The sequence below is a fragment of the Phyllobates terribilis genome, unplaced genomic scaffold, assembly GCF_046119375.1.
Source record: "Phyllobates terribilis strain yellow unplaced genomic scaffold, ASM4611937v1 Scaffold_2__4_contigs__length_985480577, whole genome shotgun sequence".
NCBI classification, from domain to species: Eukaryota; Metazoa; Chordata; class Amphibia; order Anura; family Dendrobatidae; genus Phyllobates; species Phyllobates terribilis.
The window spans coordinates 621,731,449-621,757,886 of record NW_027362762.1 but is presented as its reverse complement, the minus strand read 5'-3'; the positions used below and the strand labels follow the sequence as shown (position 1 = coordinate 621,757,886).

Here is a 26,438-nt window from a genome sequence, read left to right as displayed (position 1 = left end):
CTTACATCGGGGTTTCCATCTAAATTTCCAAGTGATGTAATTCAGATGATGCAGGATCCATTCACTGTAATGAGGCAGCAGAGTTACTCTGGACTCCGTCTGGCCTCTGTTTAGCGGTGTCCTTTTTTTCAGAAGTGCACAAAACTGTGGCCAACCGCACACCTAAAACAAATGACACCGTGGGATCCCAGGCCAGACGGCATCCACAGTGGCCTATATCTGCCTCATTACAGGGAATCTTCCGTCATGGGTTCCGGCTGAATCACATATTTCAGAGATTTACACGGAAACTCTGGGGTAAGTGCTCAGCGCAGAGCGCAGGATAAATGTAAGGCTCTGCGCCTTACTGCGATCTTTGGGAGACATAATAAACTAATCCGTAGCAGGTGAAAAATTGGTTTTATTTATTTTTTACGCCGTTCCTAGCGTGATATAACTGATTAGATTACTTTATTCTTCGGGTCGGTGCGATTACAGAGATACCAGATTTATATTGGGTTTTTATGACTGACAGCTGTCACACACTAAAAGACGCTTTTTTTTGTAAAATCTAGGTTTTTGCATCGCCATATTTTGAGAGCTATAATTTTTCCAGATTTTGGCCGACAGAGTCATGTGATGGCTTGTTATTTGCGGGACGAGTTGACATTTTTATTGGTACCATTTTTGGGTACGTGACATTTTTTTGATCGCTTTCTATTCCGTTTTTTGGGAGGTAAAATTAACAAAAACCAACAATTCAGGAATTGTTCTTTGAGGTTTTTTTTTATGCCGTTCTGCGTGTGGTAAAAGTGATCAGGCAGCGTTATTCTTCGGGTCAGTACGTTTACAGCGATACTACACTTACTGTATTTTTTATATGTTTTGGCGCTTTTACACAATAAAACCATTTTATAGAAAAAATATTTTTTTTGCATTGCTTTATTCTGAGCGCTATAACTTTTTTATTTTTCGGCTGATGGAGCTGTATGGCAGCTTGTTTTTTGCGGAGCAAGATGACGTTTTCAGCGGTACCATTTTTATTTCCATTTTGCGTTTTGATCGCATTTTTTTCCACTTTTTGTTTGGCGATATGAGGAAAAAGCATAGTTTTTTGCTCAGTTTTTTATTTATTTTTATTACGGTGTGCACAGGAGGATTTAATTAGTGTGACAGTTTTATAGCTCGGGTTGTTTCGGACGCGGTGATACCAAATATGTGTACTTTTTTATTTTTGCATAAATATACGGATTTATCGGTTTAATATTTTATTTATTTATTTTTATTTATTTTGTAATTTTTTTTTTAACAGTTTAAAAACATTTTTTTTTTACATTTTTACTTAGTCCCTGTATGGGACATTAATTTTTATTTTTCTGATCACTGATCTCATGTAATGTAATAGACATGTATTACATTACATGAGATCTTCCCTGACTGTTTCACAGTCAGTCTCCTGCCTGGCTTCAGCTGCAGGCTGAGCCAGGCAGGACACCATATATGGCAGATCTGGAGGCGGTCATGTGACCTCCAGCTGCCATAGCAACGTCAGGTCCTGGAAGGTATAAGGGGGCCGTCGGAGAGGTAAGTGGATGACCCCCTCTCCTCCTGCTGTCTTCTATATGCCGCGATCACTATAGATCGCGGCATATAGAAGACAGCAAAGGGTTAACATCACTGGGACCTGACCCAATCAGGTCCCGATGATGTTCCCTGTCAGAGCTATCGCTCTGCACCGCTCCCGCAGCGCTTGCAAGACCCTGGGGGTCCTGAGCGCTGCGGGACCACCCACCGTTTTTAAACGTCCGCGCTGCACAGAGCCCAGGCAGCGCGGACGTTTATCTACAGTGGGCGGTTAAAAGAGTTATTTTACATGACAGGTTTCCTTTAATTCTGGGAGCCTGAATTTGTTGAATTAGGGCATTTTGTAGTGCTACTAATTGATTAACTATTAAGCTGCTCTAATCTAAAGGGAAATATTGAGTTATATGGAAACCTGTAAACTTGTGGACTGCAGTTACTCACCAGTTCATATCAATCAGTAACATTACAGAATTTTTAAGAGCCCAATTTATCAAAGCTTTCATGGCAGAATTCTCGCTGAAAAGCTTTAAGGAAACGTTCACACGTTCAGTATTTGGTCAGTATTTTACATCAGTATTTGTAAGCCAAAATCAGGAGTGGAACAATCAGAGAAAAAGTATAATAGAAACACGTCACCAATTCTGTATTTATCACCCACTCCTGGTTGTGGCTTACAAATACTGATGGAAAATACTGACCAAATAGTGAACGTGTGAACAAGGCCTCAGACTACATTTCCATGATGGTTTTTTTTTACACTGAGTATTTTCAAAAAAATAGAAGTAACCTTAAAGGGTGCAGAAAATCTGCAACATAAAAAAACTCACAAAAAGCTCATCGCGGAAACATAGGCTAGTCACAAAATTTAGTCGCAATTCAGAGTTGTGCCTAAATGTGTCTTTTGACAGTTTTGTCCAAGTTTCTCCCAGCTCCAAAATATGGGCTCGAGCAGGAAGCCACAATTCATCCAATTCATGACAAAATGTGGCATTCCCTACACCAAAAATCTCACTCTAGTACCTGACTGGAGTGAGATTTCTGGTGTAGCCCCTGCCACTCGTCAGACGCTCCAGATTCATGAAGAGACATGCATCTTTCCATGAACAAGAGTGTCTGACTCCAACACGTCCCCTTCTGCAGTCACACGGGAGTGCTACTGAATGTTTCTAAAAGCCAAGCTCACCTGCAGAGGCAAATAAGAACTTCAACAAACTAAAGTGCCCATTCGTGGCTACAGATGGCCATGACTGTCAGCCAGATGCATCAGCATCCCTGAGGGATCCCAGCCTCGGTGCAGCCCTAACATGACTGTATAATGAGTTCAGATGCATTTATAAACAATACACAATTTCCACCCGATACTGTACAAAACACACCTTATACAGCTCCTCATCAAACTGGCTTAACTGGGCTACTTCCTGCATTATCTCCTTCCTCATGAAGAATGGCGTATAAATAGGGGTGTAACCTCTTGCAGCCAAAGTCTGAAGTGCATACTGGATAACAGCTTGTTCCAGAAACACCAAAGGACCCTAAAGAGAGAGAGAAAGATGGCAAAACATACCCAAAACAATTTCCGACGAGCTTTTTTTTGGAAATTTTTCCTCTACTTTATAGAAAAACACTGAAAACAGCAATGCAGATAAACTGTGGCAATCAACTAGTACGTAGCCATCAAATCAAGTCTATAAATAAAAAAATTGGTCGGCACTTGGATGCCACCTGTGTGCATTTCATGCGCAGACCGATTTTCAGGTTTGTTTCATAGGAGAAACTTGAGAAATTCTCCAACAAAAAAGATCAGATAAATCTGAGGGTAATAAAAACTGACACTTGATGAAAATATGGTCCAAGACACTAATGAAAAGGAGTCTGCTTTTCTTGCATATGAGAAAAATCACCACTAGCTTGAAGACTTTCAGCTGTGCTTTTGGAGCAAGTCATCTGAAGCTTGCACCCCCACTCTGAACTCCTTCACATCAAAGTCAGTTTGGACATTTTTACTATATATTTAAGGATTGAATTATTGATATATACAATATTAAATTGTTCAATTCCAGAAGAGGGATAAACAAAATAAGTCAACATAAGTAAAACAATAATAAATGAAAGAAAATAAGGTGTATAACAGTTTGAATAACCTCCTTTTCCCACACAAAAACATATTTAGTACAGTGTATCCACAAATGTCCAATCTAGGAAATACATTATTTTAAAAGCTAATTAACCACCAAAATTTTGGAGGAAAGTGGGGGTGCTGTGCTACAGTAAATTTATCACTTAAACATGAGCCATGTATGAGGGAGTCGGAGTCGGTGTCATGGAAATTGAGGAGTCAGAGGTTTGGCTTACCGACTCCACAGCCGTGCTCCCTACGCCCATGGACATGTGGTGCACTGAATATTCACTCTCCTTAATAGTGGGGGCGCACAGTGTCAGCAGCGGACGCGGCTCCTGCAGCTGCTCGGCGGCCAAGCGTGCCCACTATCAAGGAACATGAAAATTCACCCCTCTCCACACCCATGGGCGTGGAGAGAGGTGAATATTCATGCTCTTTAACCCCTTCGCAACCCTGGGATTTTCCGTTTTTCCATTTTCGGTTTTTGCTCCCCTTGTTCCCAGAGCCATAGCATTTTTATTTTTTGATCAATATGGATGGCTGTGTGAGGGCTTATTTTTTGCGGGATGAGTTGTACTTTTCAATGCCATTATTAGTTTTACCATATCGTGTACTGGAAAACGGGAAAAAAAATTCCAAGTGTGGTGAAATTGCAAAAAAAGTGCAATACCACAGATGTTTTTTTTTTTTATTTTTTTTTACCACGTTCACTGAATGCTAAAACTGACCTGCCATTATTATTCTCCAGGTCATTGCGAGTTCGTAGACACCAAACATGTATAGGTTCTTTTTTATTTAAGTGGTGAAAAAAAATTCCAAAGTTTGGTTAAAAAAAATAAATAAATAAAAAATAGCCATTTTATAAGACCCGTAGCGTTTCCATTTTTCGGGATCTGGGGCTAGGTGAGGGCTTATTTTTTGCACACAGAGTTGAAGTTTTTATTGATACCATTTTGGGGTAGATCCAATGTTTTGATCGCCCGTTATTGCATTTTATTGCAATGTTGCGGCGACCAAAAAACGTAATTCTGGCGTTTAGAATTTTTTTCTCGTTACGCCGTTTACCGACCGGATTAATTCTTTTTTTATATTGATAGATAGGGCGATTCTGAACGCAGTGATACCAAATATATGTATGTGGTTTTTTTTATATCATTTTATTTTGAATGGGGCGAAAGGGGGGTGATTTAAACTTTTATATTTTAAGTTTTTTTATATTTTTAAAAACATTTTTTTTTTTCACTTTTTGCTTGCTTCTATAGTCTCCATAGGAGACTAGAAGCAGCGCTTGTCTGATCGCCTCTGCTACATACAGATGATCAGCAGATCACCTGTATGTAGCAGAAATGGTCCTGCGCTATGAGCGCTGACCACTAGGTGGCACTCATAACGACCAGCTCATGACAACCACTGGAGTCTGCTGCAGACCCAGTGTTGTCATGACCTCCCATCGGTGACCCTCGATCACGTGACGGGGTCACCGATGGGCGAGGTAAGTGACGCGCTTCCGACAGCGGCATTTAACACGTTAACAGCAGCGGGTGGATCACGATTCCACCCGCGGCTGTTGCGGGCACATGTAAGCTGTAATAATCAGCTGACATGTGCCCGGTTCAGTGCTGGCTCAGCGCCGGAGCCCTCACTGAATCAGGGGATTACAGCCTGTGCGTACTAATACGTCACAGGCTGTAAAGGGGTTAACCCCTTTCCGACGTGGTCAGTAATAGTACGCACCACGTTGGAAAGGCCGGTTCAGCGGGGGCTCCGGCGCTGAGGCCGCACTGAACCGGGCACAGGTCAGCTGATTATTACAGCTGACATGTGCCCGCACAGCCGCAGGTGGAATCGCGATCCACCCGCCGCTGTTAACTAGTTAAATGCCGCTGTCAATCTCTGACAGCAGCATTTAACAGCGCTGCGCCGGAAGCGCGTCACTTACCCCACCCATCGGTGACCCAGTCATGTGATGGCAGCTCACTGATGGGTGGGCATGACAACCCTGGGTCTGCAGCAGACCCCAGTGGTTGTCATGTAAAGATTGCTATGAGCGCCACCTAGTGGTCGTCGCTCATAGCATGGGAGCATTTCTGCTACATAGAGGTGATCTGCTCATCACCTCTATGTAGCAGAGGCGATCGGACAGTTGCTGCTTCTAGTCTCCTATGGAGACTATTGAAGCATGTAAAAAGTGTAAAAAAAATGTTTTTAAAAAATATTAAAAAAATAAAAAAATATAAGTTTAAATCACCCCCCTTTTGCCCCATTCAAAATAAAATAATAAAAAAAAACCCACATACACATATTTGGTACCGCCGCATTCAGAATCGCCCCATCTATCAATATAAAAAAAGAATTAATCCGATCAGTACACGGCGTAACGAGAAAAAGATTCTAAACGCCAGAATTACTTTTTTTGGTCGCCGCAACATTGCAGTAAAATGCAATACGGGCGATCAAAACATTGGATCTACTCCAAAATGGTATCAATAAAAACGCCAGCTCGGCCCCAGATGCCGAAAAATGGAGACGCTACGGGTCTCGGAAAATGGCGCCATTTTTTTATTTTTTTTTTAAAGCAAACTTTGGATTTTTTTTTTCACCACTTAAATAAAAAAAAGAACCTATACATGTTTGGTGTCTACGAACTCGTAATGACCTGGAGAATAATAATGGCAGGTCAGTTTTAGCATTCAGTGAACGTGGTAAAAAAACAAACAAACTGGTATTGCATTTTTTTTTGCAATTTCACCGCACTTGAAATTTTTTTCCCGTTTTCCAGTACACGATATGGTGAAACCAGTGATGGCGTTTAAAAGTACAACTCGCTCCGCAAAAAATAAGCCCTCACATTTCGGCAGTCAGAAAGGGGTTAACAGCGGGCACGGCACACGTGATCGCCCAGCAGGAGCCACGGCTGGGCTGACACTGCACGCGCTATTAAGGTGAGTGAATAGTCACTACTTCCCACGTCCATAGTCCCGGCATGGGTAGCAGTGACTATTCCGGCAGCTCATCTCACCGTGTGAGAGTGCATGGAAGTGACGTCATGCGCGGCTCACACTGTGAGATGAGTGCTGGCAGCAGAGCAGGACGCAGCGCTGGAGCAGAGGGAAGGAAGGTGAGTAGTATAGTTTATTTTTGTTTGTGTAGTGTGATGGGCATGAGGGGTGCCATGCATTCCAGGATGAGGGATCAGGGGTGCCATGCATAGCGGGACGAGGGGTGCCCTGCATAGCGGGACGAGGGGTGCCCTGCATAGCGGGACGAGGGGTGCCCTGCATACCGGGACGAGGGGTGCCATGCATACCAGGATGGGGATGGGAGCCACGTATAACAGGAAGGGGGGGCCACATATGCCAGGATGGGGGATATTAGTACAGAATTGGGGCACATTACCCCTATAACAGTGTTAGTAGCAGACCCCCTCCCGTATAACAGTGCATCATGACCACATTTTTTTTTTCCTCCTTTAAAACCTAGGTGCGTGTTATGGTCCGGTGCGCCTTACAGTCCGAAAAATACAGTATTTAATACACTGCCAATTTTGCAAGTTTTCTCACCTACAAAGAATGGAGAGGTCTGTAATTATTATTGTAAGTACACTTCACCTGTGAAAGTCAGAATCTTAAAAAAAATCCAGAAAAATCATATTTTTGTCTGATTTTTCCTTATTTAAATTGCATTTTATTGCATGAAATAAGTATTTGATCACCTACCAACCAGCAACAATAATTCTGGCTCTCACAGACCTGTTAGTTTTTCTTTAAGAAGCCCTCCTACTCTGCACTCATTACCTGTATTAATTGCACCTGTTTGAACTTGTTATCCGTCTAAAAGACACCTGTCCCCACACTCAATCACACTCCAACCTCTCCACAATAGCCAAGACCAAAGAGCTGTCTAAGGACACCAGGGACAAAATTGTAGACCAGCACAAGGCTGGGATGGACTATAGGACAATAAGCAAGCAGCTTGGTGAGAAAGCAACAACTGTAGGCACAATTATTAGAAAATGGAAGAAACACAAGATGACTGTCAATCTTCCTCTGTCTGGGGTTCATGGCAGGAGGCATGGGAGAAGGTCATGTGGTCAGATGAGACCAAAATAGAATTTTTTGATGTCAACGCCACTTGCCATGTTTGGAGGAAGAAGAAGGATAAGTACAACCCCAAGAACACCGTCCCAACCGATGCATGGTGGGGGAAAATATCATACTTTGAGGGGGCTTTTCTTCAAAGGTGACAAGACGACTGCACCATATTGAAGGGAGGATAGATGGGGTCATGTATCGTGAGATTTTGACCAACAACCTCCTTCCCTCAGTAACCGCATTGAAGATGGGTCGTGGCTGGGTCTTCCAGCTTGACAATGACCCGAAACACACAGCCAGGGCAACTAAGGGGTGGCTCCGTAAAAAGCATTTCAAGGTCCTGGAGTGCCCTAGCCAGTCTCCAGACCTGAACCCAATAGATAATCTTTGGAAGGAGCTGAAACTCAATGTTGCCCTGCGACAGCCCCGAAACCTGGAAGATCTGGAGAAGATTCGTATGGAGGAATAGGCCAAAATCACTGCTGCAGTGTGTGCAAACTTGGTCAAGAACTACAGGAAACGTCTGACCTCTATAACTGCAAACAATTGTAGCAAATATTAAGTTCTGTTTTTCTATTGTATCAAATTCTTATTTCATAAAAGTATTAATAACTAGCACTGGACCCAGGTGTAAACGAATAAAGGATACAGTAATGGGTATAAAAACAAGTAAATTTATTGATAGAGCTGATTAAAACAAGCCATTAAAATGCAATAAAATACGGTGGGAGGAGATAATTAATATTAAGCATAGGGTTAATTTTTGGTGATAGAAAAATTGTAGTCTTCTGTAATTCTCCTCAGGGTAGGTCCACTGAGTATTAGCTTCTAGGTCGAGTTAATTTCCTGATGGCGAGGAGGAGTGGGTCAGGGGAGTCCAAGGAGATTTGAGAGCGACCACGGGTGATGCTACACTGCTAAGTTGTCCCAGAATGGATGGGTGGATTTCCTGGTGGAGGGAGGAAGTAGATATAATCTCGCAGCCGCGCACTGAAGGAACCCATCGTGACTCTTCAATCGCCGATTCTCGATATTGATCCAACTCCTCTTACCAATTCTTAACCAGAGGCATCTTAGGGGACAGCCATCGCCCTGCAGAGGCGCACTTTGCCCTGCCCACGACCCAAGAGATCTCTACCAATCTCATGAATGGAACATATAAAGAGGTCCTCACTAGACCTTTCTAGATACCCACTACTAACGGTGACACCAAGGATTGGTAATAACAGACCGATCCTCATACCAGTCAACAACCAAAGTGAACATCTGAGCCAGCTGCACCATTTCTGCGAGATTATATCTACTTCCTCCCTCCACCAGGACATCCACCCATCCATTCTGGGACAACTTAGCAGTGAACCATCACCCGTGGTCGCTCACAAACCTCCCTGGACTCCCCTGACCCACTCCTCCTCGCCATCAAGAAATTAACTCGACCCAGAAGCTAATACTCAGTGGACCTACCCTGAGGAGAATTACAGAAGACTACAATTCTTCTATCACCAAAATTAACCCTATGCTTATTATTAATTATCTCCTCCCACCGTATTTTATTGCATTTTAAATAGCTTGTTTTAATCAGCTCTATCAATAAATTTACTGTATCCTTTATCTGTTTACGCCTGGGTCCAGCGCTAGTTATTAACAATTTTATTTTAACCTCCTGACATACTGTGGTCTTTTGTCCCAACTAGCAGGACCCTCTAGGCAGATCTACCAGCGCCACTGTTTTTATCTACAAATTCTTATTTCATGCAATAAAATGCAAATGAATTACGTGAAAATCATACAATGAGATTTTCTGGATTGTTTAAAGACTGTCTCTCAGAGTTGAAGTGTACCTACAATAAAATTTACAGACCCCTCCATTCTTTGTAGGTAGGAAAACTTACAAAATTGTCAGTATATAAATTTCTTTTTTTCCCCCCAAAGTTTGGGTATTTTAAGGGGTTTTCCCGCTTCATTAAATAAAATTGACAGTGGCAACACATGAGGATAAAGAAAAGATTTAATCACCCCGGAATCTGCTCCTGACAGTATTTCCAACAGTCTCCACTGGGCCCAAAGCAATAAAGTCAGTTGAATGGTGGTCATTTTTATAGTAACAAGTACGCCCTAAAAACAAAACTCAAAAAACAATGGCGGACTCCTTTGTTTTCTCATCATTTCACTTCACTTGGAATTTTTTTCCTGTTTTTAGGACACTAAAACATATCTCTCGATAAAAAGCCCTCTTCTAGCTACGTAGATACAAAAATACAAGTGTTATAGATTTTGGAAGAAGTGGAAGTGAATATTTAAAAAATAAAATAAAATTTGCCCTGTTATGAAAGGATTAAGCTCTGTTTTACTGTAATATAGAACAATACTCAGATTTGGGGCAAGACAGCAACAAACCACATTTTATTATCTTTCAAATGAGCAGCTCACTTAGCAGTGCTTACCTTCAAAAAGTACCCTCTGCTGCCAGCAACTACTGCCCCTTTCTCCCCTTCATAGCCATCCACCATCGCGACAAGATCCACGTGGGAGTATTTCTTTCGTTGAGTACAATCTCCTGACAATCGTTCCACTTTGTTATCATTATCCTAGAAGCAAAAACATCAGATTATTTGTTTCCCATGTTCTCAATGTTTGCTTAAAAGCACCACTCCAGCATTTTATTCTTATTGTATTGCTAGAATGGTGTTACTAATCCATGTTCACTGACCCTAGTGATATACTTACCAGCCGCCATCTTGTTCTGTTCCCGGTGACTTTCCAGTCATCTTCTGTTCTGCTGGATGTAATCTGCCGGACTGCTCCAGTATTTGTTGGACAAGCTGGAAGTCATTACTCAATATACCGTATTTTGCAGACTATAAGACGCACCCCAAATTTTTGGAAAGAAAGTAGGAATAAAAATGTTTTAAATAAAATGGTGGTGCGTCTTATAGTTTGGTTTTACAGTAGCTTAAAGCGGGGATGGGGTGGTGGCTACAGTGGAGTGGGGTCACAGGAGCAAGGGTCACCTCTGAAGGAAGCTGGCGGCAGGAGTGGGGCAATGCTGTGAGACGAGATCTCAATCTGAGGATGCGCCACCTCCGGCGACCATTTTCCCTAAGTCCCCTAAGTGGCAAATGCAGGGACTCCGCTGACAATTTGTGAAAGCCCGGAGCCGGCTGCCGCCTCGCTTTGCTGAACACCCCCACCTCCTAGCCCAGGGCCCACAGCATCGCTGCACTCCTGCCGCCGCTGCCTACATCTTGAAGCAGCGACTGTGCCTTCTGTGACCACGCTTCCCCACCGCCGCACCCTCCCCTCCCCCCGGTAAGCTACATTTGGATTCTAAGACGCACCCCCACTTTGCTCACAATTTTGAGTGAAAAAAGTGCGTCCTATAATCCAAAAAATATGGTAAGTCTATGAGAGCCAGAATAAGACCATAATGAGGCTCTCAGACTTACTAAGAGCTTGTGACTGTTACCTCTGACTTCCCATTAATCAGATGTTGTGGTGACAAAATGGCGGCCCAGGAACAGCAGCTGGTACGTTTGTTACTAGGGACAGGGAACATGGAAAACACTTAGAGTAGTGCGTGCTTTAAAAAAAAAAAAAAGCATAACAATTAAGCAAATCCTGATCAGAATATTATATAATATCCTGTGTACAGAGTAAAGCTCTCCAAACACATTTCACTAATGTCCACTGCACCCGCAAATATCGATGGGTTCAACCAACACCCCAACGTGTATGGGACTGGAGTGGCAGAAAACTGATTGCCAAGGAAGATGTCGATCGGGCATATCCGATTCCGGCCTGCCGATCACTTTGTTCACCAGGAGATAAACTGCTAGCAGGGATGTCAATCATCGACTTTCACACAGAGAACACAGGAGTGCCCGGCTGAAGGAAAGCTCCTGTGTATGAGAGACGCCTGGGACGGGTATCAGTCACACTATGGGCCGAAGCATTGTTTGGCTGACAGCCATCTAGTGTGTATGGGGCTTTAAGTGGGGTATTTCTCCACAAACACCAAACTTATTGTAGACTCCATTAAAGTCTATGGGAGCGTAAAAAACATGGATGACATCTAAGTGCAGTCTGATTTCCACAGACTCACAGAATAGAGAAGATGGAGAAATTTTGTTCTCCATCTTCTCCTCACCGGTGCTATAATTCTCTCATTTGAGAGAGTAAGATCACACTAAGCGCACACTCTGACGAAACTCGGATCAGAACTTTAGTGGAGTGTCATTAACATTATTCATTATTCATACATTAGTCATTAAGGGTACATATTCCTCAGTGACTTGAAAGAGCGTCGCTGAGGCATAAGGTTGTAGCGCCCCCCAGCGTCAGAAATTCTACCCTGTTACCTGAGACCCTGGAGAACATGATCAGTGCCGGATTTTCCGGTCCCCGATTCAGTTAATAGGGGCGATCATGGAAAAAAAAAAGCGTGCCCGCAGTTACAATGGTTTCTCTCTCCTCTGACATGATATACATGTCAGAGGAGAGAGAAATGAAGCCCCTCAAGCCCAACCAATACCTCCACCATCCCCCGAATCTCCTGATCCATCCTCCGGCCCTCCATGATGTTCCGGTAAAAGAAAAAATAGTGGATGCACGAGCAGTGCGCTCGCCGAGATCTGCCAGCAGGTACCTGGCAACAGTAGGGAATTTTCCCTATTGATTCATTTTGATCACTGTAATAAACACTATCACAGTGATCAAAAGTTAAAAAAAAGTAATAAATCAAATCCCCCTTTGTATTCTCCTTAGTTAGATAAAAATTATAAAAAAAATAATTTCCATTCTTTGCCGTTAGGACTGGGGTTAGAATTAGGGTTGTGGTAGGGTTGGGATTTTTTCAAAAGTAAAAAAAAAATAAAATAAATGATGACGATATGACGACTAGTGTTGAGCGCCGAGTATCGCGGATGCTCGAGTGACATGCTCAAGTCCCCGCCCCACATGTTTCACGGCTGTTATACAGCAAAAAAAAAAAAATACAAGCAGGGATTGCCTGCCATACACGAGCAATCTCCGCATGTTTTTTTTTAATGTCTAACAGCCATGAAGCATGTGGGGAGAGGACTAGAGCATCTCACTCGAGCACCCGCGATACTCGGTGCATACCCAAGCAACCAATGCAAACTCAAGTAGAGAGCACTTGCACTCAACACGAATGACAAGATATTCAATATGACAACCTAATATTATCAAATTCTGTGTCATGCCTCTGGGTTCAAAATGCTCACTATACCCCTTGATAAAATCCTTGAGGGGTGTAGTTTCCAAAATGGTGTCACTTGTGGGGGGTTTGCACTGTTTAGGCACATCAGGGGCTCTCCAAACGCGACATGGCGTCCGCTTATTAGGCCATCAAGTTTTACATTCAAAAAGTCAAACAGCGCTCCTTCCCTTCCGAGCCCTACCGTGCGCCCAAACAGTGGTTTTCCCTCAAATATAGGGTATCGGCATACTCAGAAGAAATTTCACAACAAATTTCAGAGTCCATTTTCTCTTGTTACCCTTGCGTAAATAAAAAATTGGGGTCCGAATGGAAATTTGTGCGAAAAAAGTTAGACGTTCATTTTTGGGAATTTTCTGTCATATAGACCCCTCAAAGTCACTTCAAATGTGATGTGGTCTGTAAAAAAATGGTGTTGGAAAAATGAGAACTCACTGATCAAGGTTTAACCCTTATAACTTCATAACAAAAAAAATTATTGAAAAAAATTGTGTCGATGTAAAGCAGACATGTGGTAAATGTTATTTATTAACTATTTTGTGTGACAAATCTCTCTGATTTAAGGGCATAACATTTTTGAAAAGTTTTTTCAAAAGTTTGAAAATTACTACATTTTTTTTAAAATTTTCATCAAGATTTATTTTTTTCACTAATAAACGCAAGTGATATTGAATAAATGTTACCACAATCATGAAGTACAATATGTCTCGAAAAAACAATCTCAGAATCAGGGGGATCCGTTGAAGCGTTCCAGAGTAATTTCCTCAAAGTAACACTGGTGAGAATTGGAAAATTTGGCTCGGTCATTAAAAACATAATTGGCTCAGTCACTAAGGGGGTAATTTATGAGAAAGCAGACAAAATCCTGCCCCAAACCATATACTGCGGCACAAAAGAAATGCATTTTCAGCTGAACGTGTTACACGAAATACAAGCATGAATTACATACCTCATCATTACTGATCGGGACACTCGGATGAAGCAAGTTTCCAATTTCTCTCAGACACTCAAATCTTGCAGCTTCTAAGCGTAAGCGCTCTGCATCCGTTTCTGCTATTTTTTCATCTATTTCTAGCCGCAACTTCTTGATTTGTGTCACTGTCAATGACTGATACAAGCAAAACACATTAATTGCTAAACGAAAATAAAAGGCATAAAGCCAATGGCAATATACAGTCCTGCTCATGGTTATTGGCACCCATGAAGTTTAAGTACATAATGTGGATTATCTCCTGAAAAAAATGAATCAAGTGAAACCGTTTTCTTGTATAGAGCACTCGTGTTAAATACAAAAGAGCAAATGATAATCAATAATTTAAAACAAAAAACAATGGGAGGGGAAAATAGAAAAACCTAAAGCTTGCTGTGACACTGGTATTGGCATCCTTTACATTAATTTAGTATGGGAACACATTTTGACTTGCCTGTTGTAAATCACAAAAGATATTCACCTGTGATTAATTGTCGGTGCCCATGTGACATGAATTAACCAATGAATGATGACTTCAGTGTTTTAAAAAGCCACATGGTAGGCCCTGTTCCTTTGTCACAATAGTGAAGAAAAAGGAGCAAACACAAGACTTCCAAAGGGTATAAGGCCATCTCCAAAGACCTTGGTATCCCGGTTTCAACAATGCACAACGTTATTAAGAAGTTTGCCAAGCATGGAACCGTCAAGAACCTCCCTGGACATGGGGGAAAGAGGACAATTGACAAGAGATGCCTTCGAAGGTTGGTGTGAATGGTGGAAAAAACACCACATCAAACATCCAAAGACCTGAAGAACAATTTGGAACAGTCTGGGATCATGGATTCAAAAAGTACTATACGCCGCACACTAAACCAAGCAGCTTTATGGGCGAAGAAAAGACATAGAAAGAAAAGACTATTCTTTGCAAAGAGTACCTAGACAAACCACAATCCTTCTGGGAAAATGTTCTGTGGACAGATGAAACAAAATAGAGCTTTTTGGCAATGCAAAGCAACAGTTTGTTTACAAACAGCGCAATGAAGCTTATAAGGAAAAGAATACCATAAGTTAAGCATGGTGGAGGATCCATAATGCTGTGGGGTAACTTTGCTGCATCTGGTACTGGAGGTCCTGATCGCATCACAGGAATCATGAAATCAGAGAATTATCAAGAGATTTCAGAGCGAAAGGTCTTACCCAGTGTAAGAATACTTGGTTTGAGTCGAAGATCATGGGTCCTCTAGCAAGACAATGACCCAAAGCACACCTCCAAGAGTACACAGGAATGGTTGAAAAAGAAAAACTGGACTGTTTTAAAATGGCCAGCAATGAGTCCTGACCTCAATCCCACTGAAAGTCTTTGGGGTGAGCTGAAATCTGCCATTGGAAAAAGAACCCTGCAAACATTCAAGAGCTTGAAGAAACTGCAAAGGAAAAGTGGGAAAAAATTCCAGCTGAGAAGTGCAAGAAGCTTATAGATAGCCTCCAAACATTTCTTGGAGCCGTCATCAATGCTAAAGGGTGTGCAACCAGGTATAAATTAGGGGTGCCTTTATTGCTGCACATGCTGTTTATTCTGTTTCTTCTTTGAAATTGCAACATGGAAGTTGAAAAGCAATGTTTTATTGTTGTATTACTTTGGACCAGTAATTAAAAAATCCTGGAGGATATAATCATGATTAAGACTAACGTCGAAACGCGTAGGTCGTAACTCTTATAGTGCACTAATGCCAACATATGGTGGAGCATTATGTTTTTAAAGGCTAAATAAAAACTAAGTTTTACTAATTATTTAGCAGTTCCAGCTGGATTGTTTTGCATTTTTTCCTAGTTCTGGTCACAGCTAGTGACGGGATCCGTGCGGGATTGCGCATACTCCACACCCCTCAAGGTGAGTGGACTTGTTCCCATTTTTTTTTCTCGAGGATATAACTTTGGTACATTTCCATTTATTTCTGAAGATATTGTACAGCCTTTGAAAAAAATGAAGGGGTGCCAATAATGGTGAGCAGCACTGTATATTTTTATAGTCAGTAAAATCAGAACATGAGCCGCACACCTGCATCTGTTGGCCATAAAATCCCTGTGATGACTCCCATAATAGAGTTTTTCATACTAGGAGCTAAATTATTCGTTAAAAGGTGCTGTCCCATGACACGGGCAAAAGAAAGACACCGTTCAAGGGCTTCTGGATACCCAATGAAGACTTCTCCCATGGGATGGAGTTACTGACAACTATTTTTTCTTTTTTTGTAGGATCAGTGATTTTTTTCTGAACTCATTCCTCTTAATCCCACTGACTGCAGACTCATGAGGCCATGCCCACCAGAGGGCTTCTGCCCGGGGGTATGCATATCGCATACATTACTGCAGTTCCCGACTCAATTCGGGGAATCTTTGCAGCGCACACTGCATGCGCTGGGGGGATTCAGAAGTCTGCAGTCACACAGACTTCATTTTAGACCAGACAACCCTTTTAATGGACATAATAAATATAGTGCCGGCAAAAAAAAATCTTTACATGTAAAATTTGTGTCATGATTTCACTTCTTAGGGCAGAGACACACTGCCGTATAACTCGTGCGATGATCACATCGCACTGAATGGACTGGCCGCCACCTCTCCTGACCTGAACATGACAGCGTGGTGTATTTCTATGTAGCTGTCAAGCTCAGGTCAGGAGAGCAGACAGCCAGTAAGAGGTTTACAATGCAATTCTCGGACGAGAAATATGGCCATCTGCCTCTGCCCTTAAAAGTGCACACAATAAGGGAACTGTCTAATAGCAAAACTGGCTTAGCTGCCCATAGCAACCAATCAAAGCTCAGCTTTCACTTCTCACACTGCTCTGGTAAAATTAAAGCTGAATTCTGATTGGTTGCTATAGGACAGTTTTGCTATTAGACAGTTTTTGATTATGTCCCCCAATGGGTTGGAAGAAGCTTAAAATGGAAGAGAAATCCCGTGCTTTGACTCTGCTAGAGAAGGGGGATTCGGGGATTGTTGTAGCTAGAGATATGGGCGTGTTGAGAGAGGATATTCATCAACTGAAGCGGTCGGCAGCGCCATTGCCTCCTGGGATGGTACCGCAGAGGCAGTCAGGCTCTGGAGCACCTAAGAAGACTTCACCAAGGACTGATAAGCTTTTGAAACGTGAAGTGATGTCAAATCCTTCTATAGCCGTCGTTGAACTAAATAACAAGTTCCCTACGCTCCTCCAGAAGGTCAAAACTAGGACCTGGGTCTACCAAGTCGCCATGCCACAAAGAAGCCCCTGCTCACAGCAGCAATGAAGAAGGAAAGGCTTGCCTTTGGTAAGAAATATCAAGATTGGACATCTGAAAAGTGGCAGAAAGTGGTGTTTAGTGATAAGAGCACTTTCAGGTTGGTCAGGGGAGGCTCAAAGATTGTGCGTCATCTGAGTACCGCGTCACGGTGTGACCTGAAATATATAGTTAACCCCTTCACGACATATGACGTATACATACATATGTCACCTCCGGCGCTGAGCCCGCATCGCTTCAGTCACATGACAGCTGACCAGATCCACCCGAGGCTGTTAACATGCTAAATGCCGCTGTCAATCTACGACCGCGGCATTTAACATGGCCGCGCAGAGGCGCGTCATAAGACCCGCCCGTCACATGATCGCGGAGAGCCGATGGGTTGGCATGACAACCCAGGGTCTACAGAAGACCCTTGTGGCTGTCATAGCAGACCTGCTATGAGCGCTCTCATAGCAGATGAGCATAAAGCCCTGCTATGCGTAGCACTGGCGATCAAAAGATTGCAGCTTCAAGTCTACTAAAAAGACTATTAAAGCAGGTAAAAAGTGTAAAAAAAAAAAGAAAAAAATTTAAAATACACATATTTTGTATTGCTGCGTTCCAATATTGCCCGATCTATCAATATCTAAAAATAATTAATCCGATCGATAAACGAAGTAATGAGAAAAAAAAAAACAAAAACGCTAGAATTACTTTTTTTGGTCACTGCAAGAACAGGAGATCAAAACATCATAGCTACACCAAAATGGTATCAATAAAAACGTCAGCTTGGTGCTCAAAAAATAAGCCCTCACCCGGCCCCAGATCCCAAAAAATGGAGACGCTATGTGTCTCAGAAAATGGCGTTTTTTCGGGGGTGGGGGGGGGGTTTCTACAAACTTTGGATTTTTTTTTCACCACTTAAATAAAAAAGTATCTATAGATGTTTGATATTTACAAACTCATAATGACCTGGAGAATCAACATGGTAGCTCAGTTTTAGCATTTAGTGAATATGGTAAAAAAACAAAAATCAATTGTGGAATTGCACTTTTTTTGCAATTTCACCACACTTGACGGAAAAATAAAAAAGTTATGGTTCTGGGAAGAAGAGGAGCAAAAAACGAAAGCGCAAAAACGGAAAAAATGGCCCGGTGGTGAAGGGGTTAACAGTGTGATGGCGTGGGGTGCATTAAGTGGAAGCATGGGCAGGGCAGGTTTGTGCTTGCATACCAAGAATGTAAGTACGAAAGTAAGCAGTTATATTAATGTTTTGGGAGAACATTTGCTTAATTTTTGGGTCATTCATATGTGTGATTACTTTATGAATGATGGACACAAAGCCAAGGCCATGACAAACTTTCTCAATGACCATAACATTAACATTTTAAAGTGGCCAGGTAATTCCCATGACCTTAGCCCCATTAAAAAAAGTATTATACGGTTTTACACATCAGGACAGAAAAAATTCTGTTCCTTAAGAAGTTAAAATTAGGTAAATACAACCTCAGATGAACAGAAGCACTTGACAAACTACACTTTCATGATTTGCTAAAAAGCAGAAGCAGTCTGTAAGAAATTAAAGGGGTTTTCCCACAAACAAAAGTTCATTTTATTTAATAGATCTCTGAATAATAATAATTTCCAAAATGGAATGTATTTATCTCACCACAGGGACATTTTATTTAATCTTATAAATGTGCCTCTGCTGTGTACTGTGTTATGGCCGTGTCTGACAGTACAAGGACACTGTCTGATCATACCACAGCTCCTGGGCAGGAGGGGAAGTATAAGAGTATACTGACATTACAGCACAGGATCACAGCTAATTATTTCTATGAAGTAAAACATTGCTTAAAAACAGGCAGGGAAATGTTTTACCTCCCAAAAAGAATCAGCTGTGATCCCCGGCTGTAATGTCTGTATTGTCTTTCCCTTCCTCTCCTGCCCAGGAGATGTGGTATGTTCAGACCATGTTCTGTACATAGTCAGACACAGCCATTACACAGTACACAGCAGAGGCACATTTATAAGATTATCTCAGCACAGGGACATTTTATTTAAATACATTCAATTGTGGAACTTATTATTATTCCAAGATCTATTGATTAAAATCATCTTTTGTTCATGGGAAAACCCCTTTAAGTGAACCCTTCCTGCTTCCATGGGAATTAAGAGGGCAAGTCACAGCCAGGTTCTGCTGACCAAATGTTCTTGATAGATTGTTCATCAGCAAGTAAAAAAGCAGATATTTTGTAAGTTTGCTGCTCAGGAGCATTCAGGCGTGTGACACAATGGCAAGGAGAAAAGACATCAACAATGATCTTGGAAAAGCAATTTTTGCGGCATATCATTCTGGGAAGGGTTAAACGAGTATTTCCAAATAATTTTGAGTACATCAATCTACATTGAGAAAACTTTGTTCACAAGTGGAAAACATTAAAAAAAAAAGTAACAATCTTCCTAGGAATGGAAGATTGTACTTGCAAAATCACCAAAGAGGTTAGGCTCTGCAATGCACAGAAAAATTGCAAGAAATCCAAGAGCCAAAGCTCAGACTCTAAATGTCTCAGTTTGCATGTTTAAAAGGTCAAGTTCATAACCGTAAAATAAGAAAAATGCTAAACAAGTATGGCTTGCTTGGAAGGGTTGCCAGAAAAAAGACTCTTCTTTCTGAAAAGAACATGGCAGAATGGCTCAAGTTTGCACATGTGTATCTGAACAAACCATAAGACTTCTGGAACAATGTCGTTTGCACAGACTAGTCTAGTCAAAAGTGGAGATGTTTGGCAAAAACATCATACCAACTGTCTAGCATGGTGGAGGAGGGGTGATAATTTGGGCTTGTTTTGCAGCCATTGAATCAATATGTATACCAAAGTAATTTAGAACCATATGAAAGACCATTTGTCCAAAAGCTAAAGCTTGGATGAAATTGAGTCATACAACAGGACAATGATCTCAAGCATAACAGAAAATCTACATCAAGAATGGCTAAAAAAAAGAATCAAGGTAATGGCCCAGTCAAAGATCAGACCTCAACCTAATTGAAATGCTGTGGCAGTACCTTTCTGAACTGATCCTGAGAGGCATAGAAAATATTCTTTTACATATGTGTCAGACAATATATTTCTTAGAATGCAGAATATAAGGAAAGGGAGTGCCAAAGGTAGTGGTACTACTTTTTGTGCAATTTCTATGGTTATTGCTCCTTTTCAGTTAGCTGCAAAATAATGTAAAAAATGTGCATGTCTTAAGAAACAGTGTGACTTTAAGGTAAACTTACACTGAGTACATCTGCTGTTATTTCCTCCACATTACATATACCGTCTGGAAGAACATCGGTGTCACCAATGGGCTCCTTTTTCTGCAATCACAATAAAGAAAAGATAGGTTTTGAAGATCACCGCCTTTAGTAACTGATTGAGGACCTTCATTAATGTGCCCTAGTTACGTGCTGGACAAACAGCTGCACTGAATGTGAACAGAGATTTGAAGCGGTATACTTATATGTCTATCTCATAACTCCAGTCAATATTTCTACTTTTGTGCTGTGTATTATATCTTCAGTGCTTTATTTAGGCTGCACACTCTGGCTGGCAGGATCTGTGGACTCATGTGATCCTCATGACATCATCATAGGTGCTTATGCACTTCTATGTTGTTGCCTGCGTATGATTGGTCAGCAGCATACAGGGGGCAGAAGTACGTGAAAACTATCTAATAACACCCACTTTACATGCGTGTTTAGTGTGTTTTTGATGCTGAGGCCTTTTGGTTTCTTGTTGGTATATCATATTTAAATAACACGGCTTTATTTTTATCCTTCCTGGCATTTTGGCTTTGACAAATCTTTATTGATACTGTTAAGTGCAGATCAAATGTGTTTTCTGCAGCAGAAACACTAAAAACATATGTATTTTACCTGCGGATTTTCCGTATTTGATGCAATTTATGTAAAAAATCTGCGTACTTGCAAGAGAAATTGACATATGGCGGATTTTAAAACACACCAAAGGTCAGTTTACGTTGCGTTAAGATAAAAAGGAAGCACGGTGGGCATAAGATTTATATAAATCCCATCCACTTTGCTGTAAGATGCTGCGTTATTTTGCACAGTGAAAATACACAAAATTAAAAACTCTTTGTGGGAGCTTAGCTTAGGTTATCAACCACGTCTAGGCTCTGTCTCAACAGGAAACACTTCACCTTCCACTTACCTTCATTTTTTCTCCAATGCTTTTACTGCACAGATTCTTGGACTTGTTTAAAGCATCTGCCTGAAATCTGCCTGGAAATACAAACATCAAAAAATGAGAAGCACGAACCAGCATTGCACGCCATATACACACACACACACACTAGGACAGCCATTCCTAGGTTTGATTTTTTTTAATTTTGGGACACTTCGCACACACATTCCTGGCATTTCTCTATAGACAAACCAATGGAGGAAAACATTACAAAAATGCCACGTTTTGATAAAAGGCAGGGAAACATTCTCATATTTCATTGTAAAAAAAAATAAAAATCGGACAGCAGCAAAACACTTAAAAATAACCCTCACAAAAAAGCCATCGAAAACAAGTCAAAATCCCTAAAAATGTGGATTTAAATAACCAAAGATTTGGCTCTGCCCACCAGAATAGATTTTTCACTTTGTACAAATTGTTTTGGCAGTGGCTTTTCTGGTCGCTTTGCCCTTTTGACTACGTGCCCACAGGTTACACGTACAGTGATGATATGACACGGCGACCTGCGATGGCTGTGGTGACATCACTGCAGCGATCTGATTCGGCTGGCCGGCTTAGGGTCGTTACACAATCAGGTAGGTGCAGCAGGAGGTCTATTACTTTAGCATTTTAGGCCAAGTAAAATAAAAACTTTCACATCCTTTTTACATATGGAAGCAGAGGTATTCCTGTGTAGGCACTTGTCGCCCAATAAAAAGAATGCTTTATTTTTTGTGTGTCAAGGTCGGAGTGGAGTACATCATACTGTGTGTCAAGGTCGGAGTGGAGTACATCATACTGTGTGTCAGGTCTGGAGTGGGGGTGCATCATACTGTGTGCCAGGGTCGGAGTGGAGGGCATCATACTGTGTGTCAGGGTCGGAGTGGAGGGCATCATACTGTGTGTCAGGGTCGGAGTGGAGGGCATCATACTGTGTGTCAGAGTGGGGGCATCATACTGTGATTCAGGGTCGGAGTGGAGGGCATCATACTGTGCGTCAGGGTCAGAGTGGAGGGCATCATACTGTGCGTCAGGGTCAGAGTGGAGGGCATCATACTGTGCGTCATGTTTAGCTTGCAAAAAAGAAGACTGAGAGGAGACTTAATAGCTGTCTACAAATATCTCAAGGGCTGTCACATTGTAGAAGGATCATCTTTATTCTCATTTGCACAAGGAAAGACTAGAAGCAATGGGATGAAACTAAATGGGAGGAGACACAGATTAGATATTAGAAAAAACTTTTTGAAAGTTAGGGTGATCAATGAGTGGAACAGGCTGCCACGAGAGGTGGTGAGTTCCCCTTCAATGGACGTCTTCAAACAGAGGCTGGACAGACATCTGTCTGAGATGATTTAGTGAATCCTGCTTTGAGCAGGGGGTTGGACCAGATGACCCAGGAGGTCCCTTCCAACTCTACCATTCTATGAGTCTATGAGTGTGTGGAGTGGAGTACATCATACTGTGTGTCGGTCGGAGTGGGGGGCATCATACTGTGTGTGGAGTGGAGTACATCATACTGTGTGTCAGGGTCGGAGTGGGGGGCATCATACTGTGTATGGAGTAGAGTACATCATACTGTGTGTGCAGTGGAGTACATCATACTGTGTGTCAGGGTCGGAGTGGGGTGGCATCATGCTGTGTGTTAGGGTCGGAGTGGGGGGCATCATGCTGTGTGTGGAGTGGAGTATATCATACTGTGTGTCAGGGTCGGAGTGGGGGGCATCATACTATGTGACAGGGTCGGAGTGGAGGGCATCATACTATGTGTCAGGGTCGGAGTGGAGGGCATCATACTATGTGTCAGGGTCGGAGTGGAGGGCATCATACTGTGTGTCAGGGTCGGAGTGGAGGGCATCATACTGTGTGTCAGGGTCGGAGTGGAGGGCATCATACTGTGTGTCAGGGTCGGAGTGGAGGGCATCATACTGTGTGTCAGGGTCGGAGTGGAGGGCATCATACTGTGCGTCAGGGTCGGAGTGGAGGGCATCATACTGTGCGTCAGGGTCGGAGTGGAGGGCATCATACTGTGCGTCAGGGTCGGAGTGGAGGGCATCATACTGTGCGTCAGGGTCGGAGTGGAGGGCATCATACTGTGCGTCAGGGTCGGAGTGGAGGGCATCATACTGTGCGTCAGGGTCGGAGTGGAGGGCATCATACTGTGCGTCAGGGTCGGAGTGGAGGGCATCATACTGTGCGTCAGGGTCGGAGTGGAGGGCATCATACTGTGCGTCAGGGTCGGAGTGGAGGGCATCATACTGTGCGTCAGGGTCAGAGTGGGGGGCATCATACTGTGCGTCAGGGTCAGAGTGGGGGGCATCATACTGTGCGTCAGGGTCAGAGTGGGGGGCATCATACTGTGCGTCAGGGTTGGAGTGGAGGGCATCATACTGTGCGTCAGGGTCGGAGTGGAGGGCATCATACTGTGCGTCAGGGTCGGAGTGGAGGGCATCATACTGTGCGTCAGGGTCGGAGTGGAGGGCATCATACTGTGCGTCAGGGTCGGAGTGGAGGGCATCATACTGTGCGTCAGGGTCGGAGTGGAGGGCATCATACTGTGCGTCAGGGTCGGAGTGGAGGGCATCATACTGTGCGTCAGGGTCGGAGTGGAGGGCATCATACTGTGCGTCAGGGTCGGAGTGGAGGGCATCATACTGTGCGTCAGGGTCGGAGTGGAGGGCATCATACTGTGCGTCAGGGTCGGAGTGGAGGGCATCATACTGTGCGTCAGGGTCGGAGTGGAGGGCATCATACTGTGCGTCAGGGTCGGAGTGGAGGGCATCATACTGTGCGTCAGGGTCGGAGTGGAGGGCATCATACTGTGCGTCAGGGTCGGAGTGGAGGGCATCATACTGTGCGTCAGGGTCGGAGTGGAGGGCATCATACTGTGCGTCAGGGTCGGAGTGGAGGGCATCATACTGTGCGTCAGGGTCGGAGTGGAGGGCATCATACTGTGCGTCAGGGTCAGAGTGGGGGGCATCATACTGTGCGTCAGGGTCAGAGTGGGGGGCATCATACTGTGTGTCAGGGTCGGAGTGGAGGGCATCATACTGTGCGTCAGGGTCGGAGTGGAGGGCATCATACTGTGTGTCAGAGTGGGGGCATCATACTGTGATTCAGGGTCGGAGTGGAGGGCATCATACTGTGCGTCAGGGTCAGAGTGGAGGGCATCATACTGTGCGTCAGGGTCAGAGTGGAGGGCATCATACTGTGCGTCAGGGTCAGAGTGGGGGGCATCATACTGTGCGTCAGGGTCGGAGTGGAGGGCATCATACTGTGCGTCAGGGTCGGAGTGGAGGGCATCATACTGTGCGTCAGGGTCGGAGTGGAGGGCATCATACTGTGTGTCAGGGTCGGAGTGGGGGGCATCATACTGTGTGTGGCATGGAGTACATCATACTGTATGTCAGGGGCAGACGGTATATGGGGTGGGGGTGGCATCTTTCTGTGCCTAGGGGAATGGATTGTGGAGGACCATGAAAGTGGTACCATATTGTGGAGGAGGACTGATGGGTAATAGTCCTTAGTATGAAGGAGTGGGCGAGGTTGGGAGGTGGCTTGGCAGAAAATAACCCTTGCAGCTGTGCAGTGTGCGCCCAGCTAGTAGGTGCGTGGGTATTAGGAGCCGATAGGTGGCGCTGTGCCTCATCGGACTACATGGATGCATGTGTGTACTGGCTCCCGGGATGAGGCGTCTCTGCCCGGTACCTAACATGAGCAGAATCCCTGGAGGACTCAGCCTTACCATAGAGTTGGCATGACGTCAGATGACCACGCCCCTGCAGTCAGCTTGCTGCATGATTGCATCAGCCCCCAGCACAGCACATGGAGCGCAGGATCCGGGCATCGCCCCCTGCTGGCCAGTCGTGCACAGTGCGGCCTCCCTGTAGAACACGCCTGTGATATACTCACACTTTCTCCACGCAGTGTCTGCCTCCAGTAAGGCGTCCACCAGACCCGGATCCTTAAACCTCTTCCTCTGCGTCTCCCTCACCAGCTCGGGGTTTCCCCCTTTATCCGCACGGAACAGGTCTAGCTCCAGCACCATGGTGACAGCCGCGGTATACCAGTAGTCGCAGCAGCCGGGTACCACGCACTGACAGCGGAGGATAGCCGGGTCTGCCGAGTCACGTGGGAGGGGCGGAGGCTGGGCTCATCCTACATCCGATTGGTGGAAGGGAAGGATGACTGTATGGTCATGTGACCGCGCTCTGTGACAGCAAGAAAGCAGAACCATGGCAGCGGCCGGTGCTTTGCTGTGAGGAGAAGCCGCCGCCGCCGCCGCCAGGGGGCGCTCACCACCGCTCTATGCGGTGTATAGAGGAGACTGGAGAATGCGAGGCGTGTTATAACCGGTTTATCCAGCTGGTGGCCATGACCCCCTGCAGTGCAGACAGTCTCTGGCCGCAGTCAGGAGGGTTATCCCAGCCCTTTCTCTAATCCCAGTGCCCCTCCATTTGTTGGTCCTTTATTCCCATCAGCGTGGCATCCATGAGTCTGGGTGTGTAAAGCATGGCTGTCTGTGAACTGCTGCAGGGTCCTACATACCTGGCTGTGCCCGTAGACCAGTACCTGACACGTGCTGCCCGCCGACCAGTCCGCACGGACCCGCTGTCAGGTCCCTTTAAATGAAGCGTTCTCCTTGTACACTAAACCCAGCGTTTCCCCCCACCCCGGCCCCCGTGCCATTGTGGGACCACAGAAGCCCTGCTGCCAATCAGTGGCCGTCATTATCGACTGCAGGGCTTCTATAGTATAACAATGTCACGGGGGCCGGTGTGGGGGAAATGATGGGTTTATTGTACATGGTGGGCTACGTTATTACCCCTCACCTTCCTGACCAGCCCCCATTTTACAATTCTGACCACTGTCCCGATATGAGGGAAGATCTCTGGAGAGCTTCAATGGATCCCGCTGATTCGGAGACGTTTCTTTCGTGATCCCTTGTATTTCATGTTAATGGT

The 26,438-nt window shown here is 43.9% G+C and overlaps 1 protein-coding gene across 1 annotated transcript in view; it reads right to left on the bottom strand.

Annotated features, from left to right (window-relative positions):
- SARS1 (seryl-tRNA synthetase 1) overlaps positions 1 to 25,655 on the bottom strand; it is a 60,354-nt gene extending 34,699 nt beyond the window's left edge. The window contains exons 1-6 of the mRNA XM_073666601.1: positions 25,387 to 25,655; positions 21,466 to 21,536; positions 20,532 to 20,612; positions 13,959 to 14,117; positions 10,218 to 10,361; positions 2,940 to 3,095 (exon numbers count right to left, since the gene is read on the bottom strand). Coding sequence (XP_073522702.1) covers positions 2,940 to 3,095; positions 10,218 to 10,361; positions 13,959 to 14,117; positions 20,532 to 20,612; positions 21,466 to 21,536; positions 25,387 to 25,522 — 747 coding nt within the window. The 5' untranslated portion in view covers positions 25,523 to 25,655. The remainder of the gene's footprint in view (positions 1 to 2,939; positions 3,096 to 10,217; positions 10,362 to 13,958; positions 14,118 to 20,531; positions 20,613 to 21,465; positions 21,537 to 25,386) is intronic.
- Between the last annotated feature and the right edge of the window lie 783 nt (positions 25,656 to 26,438).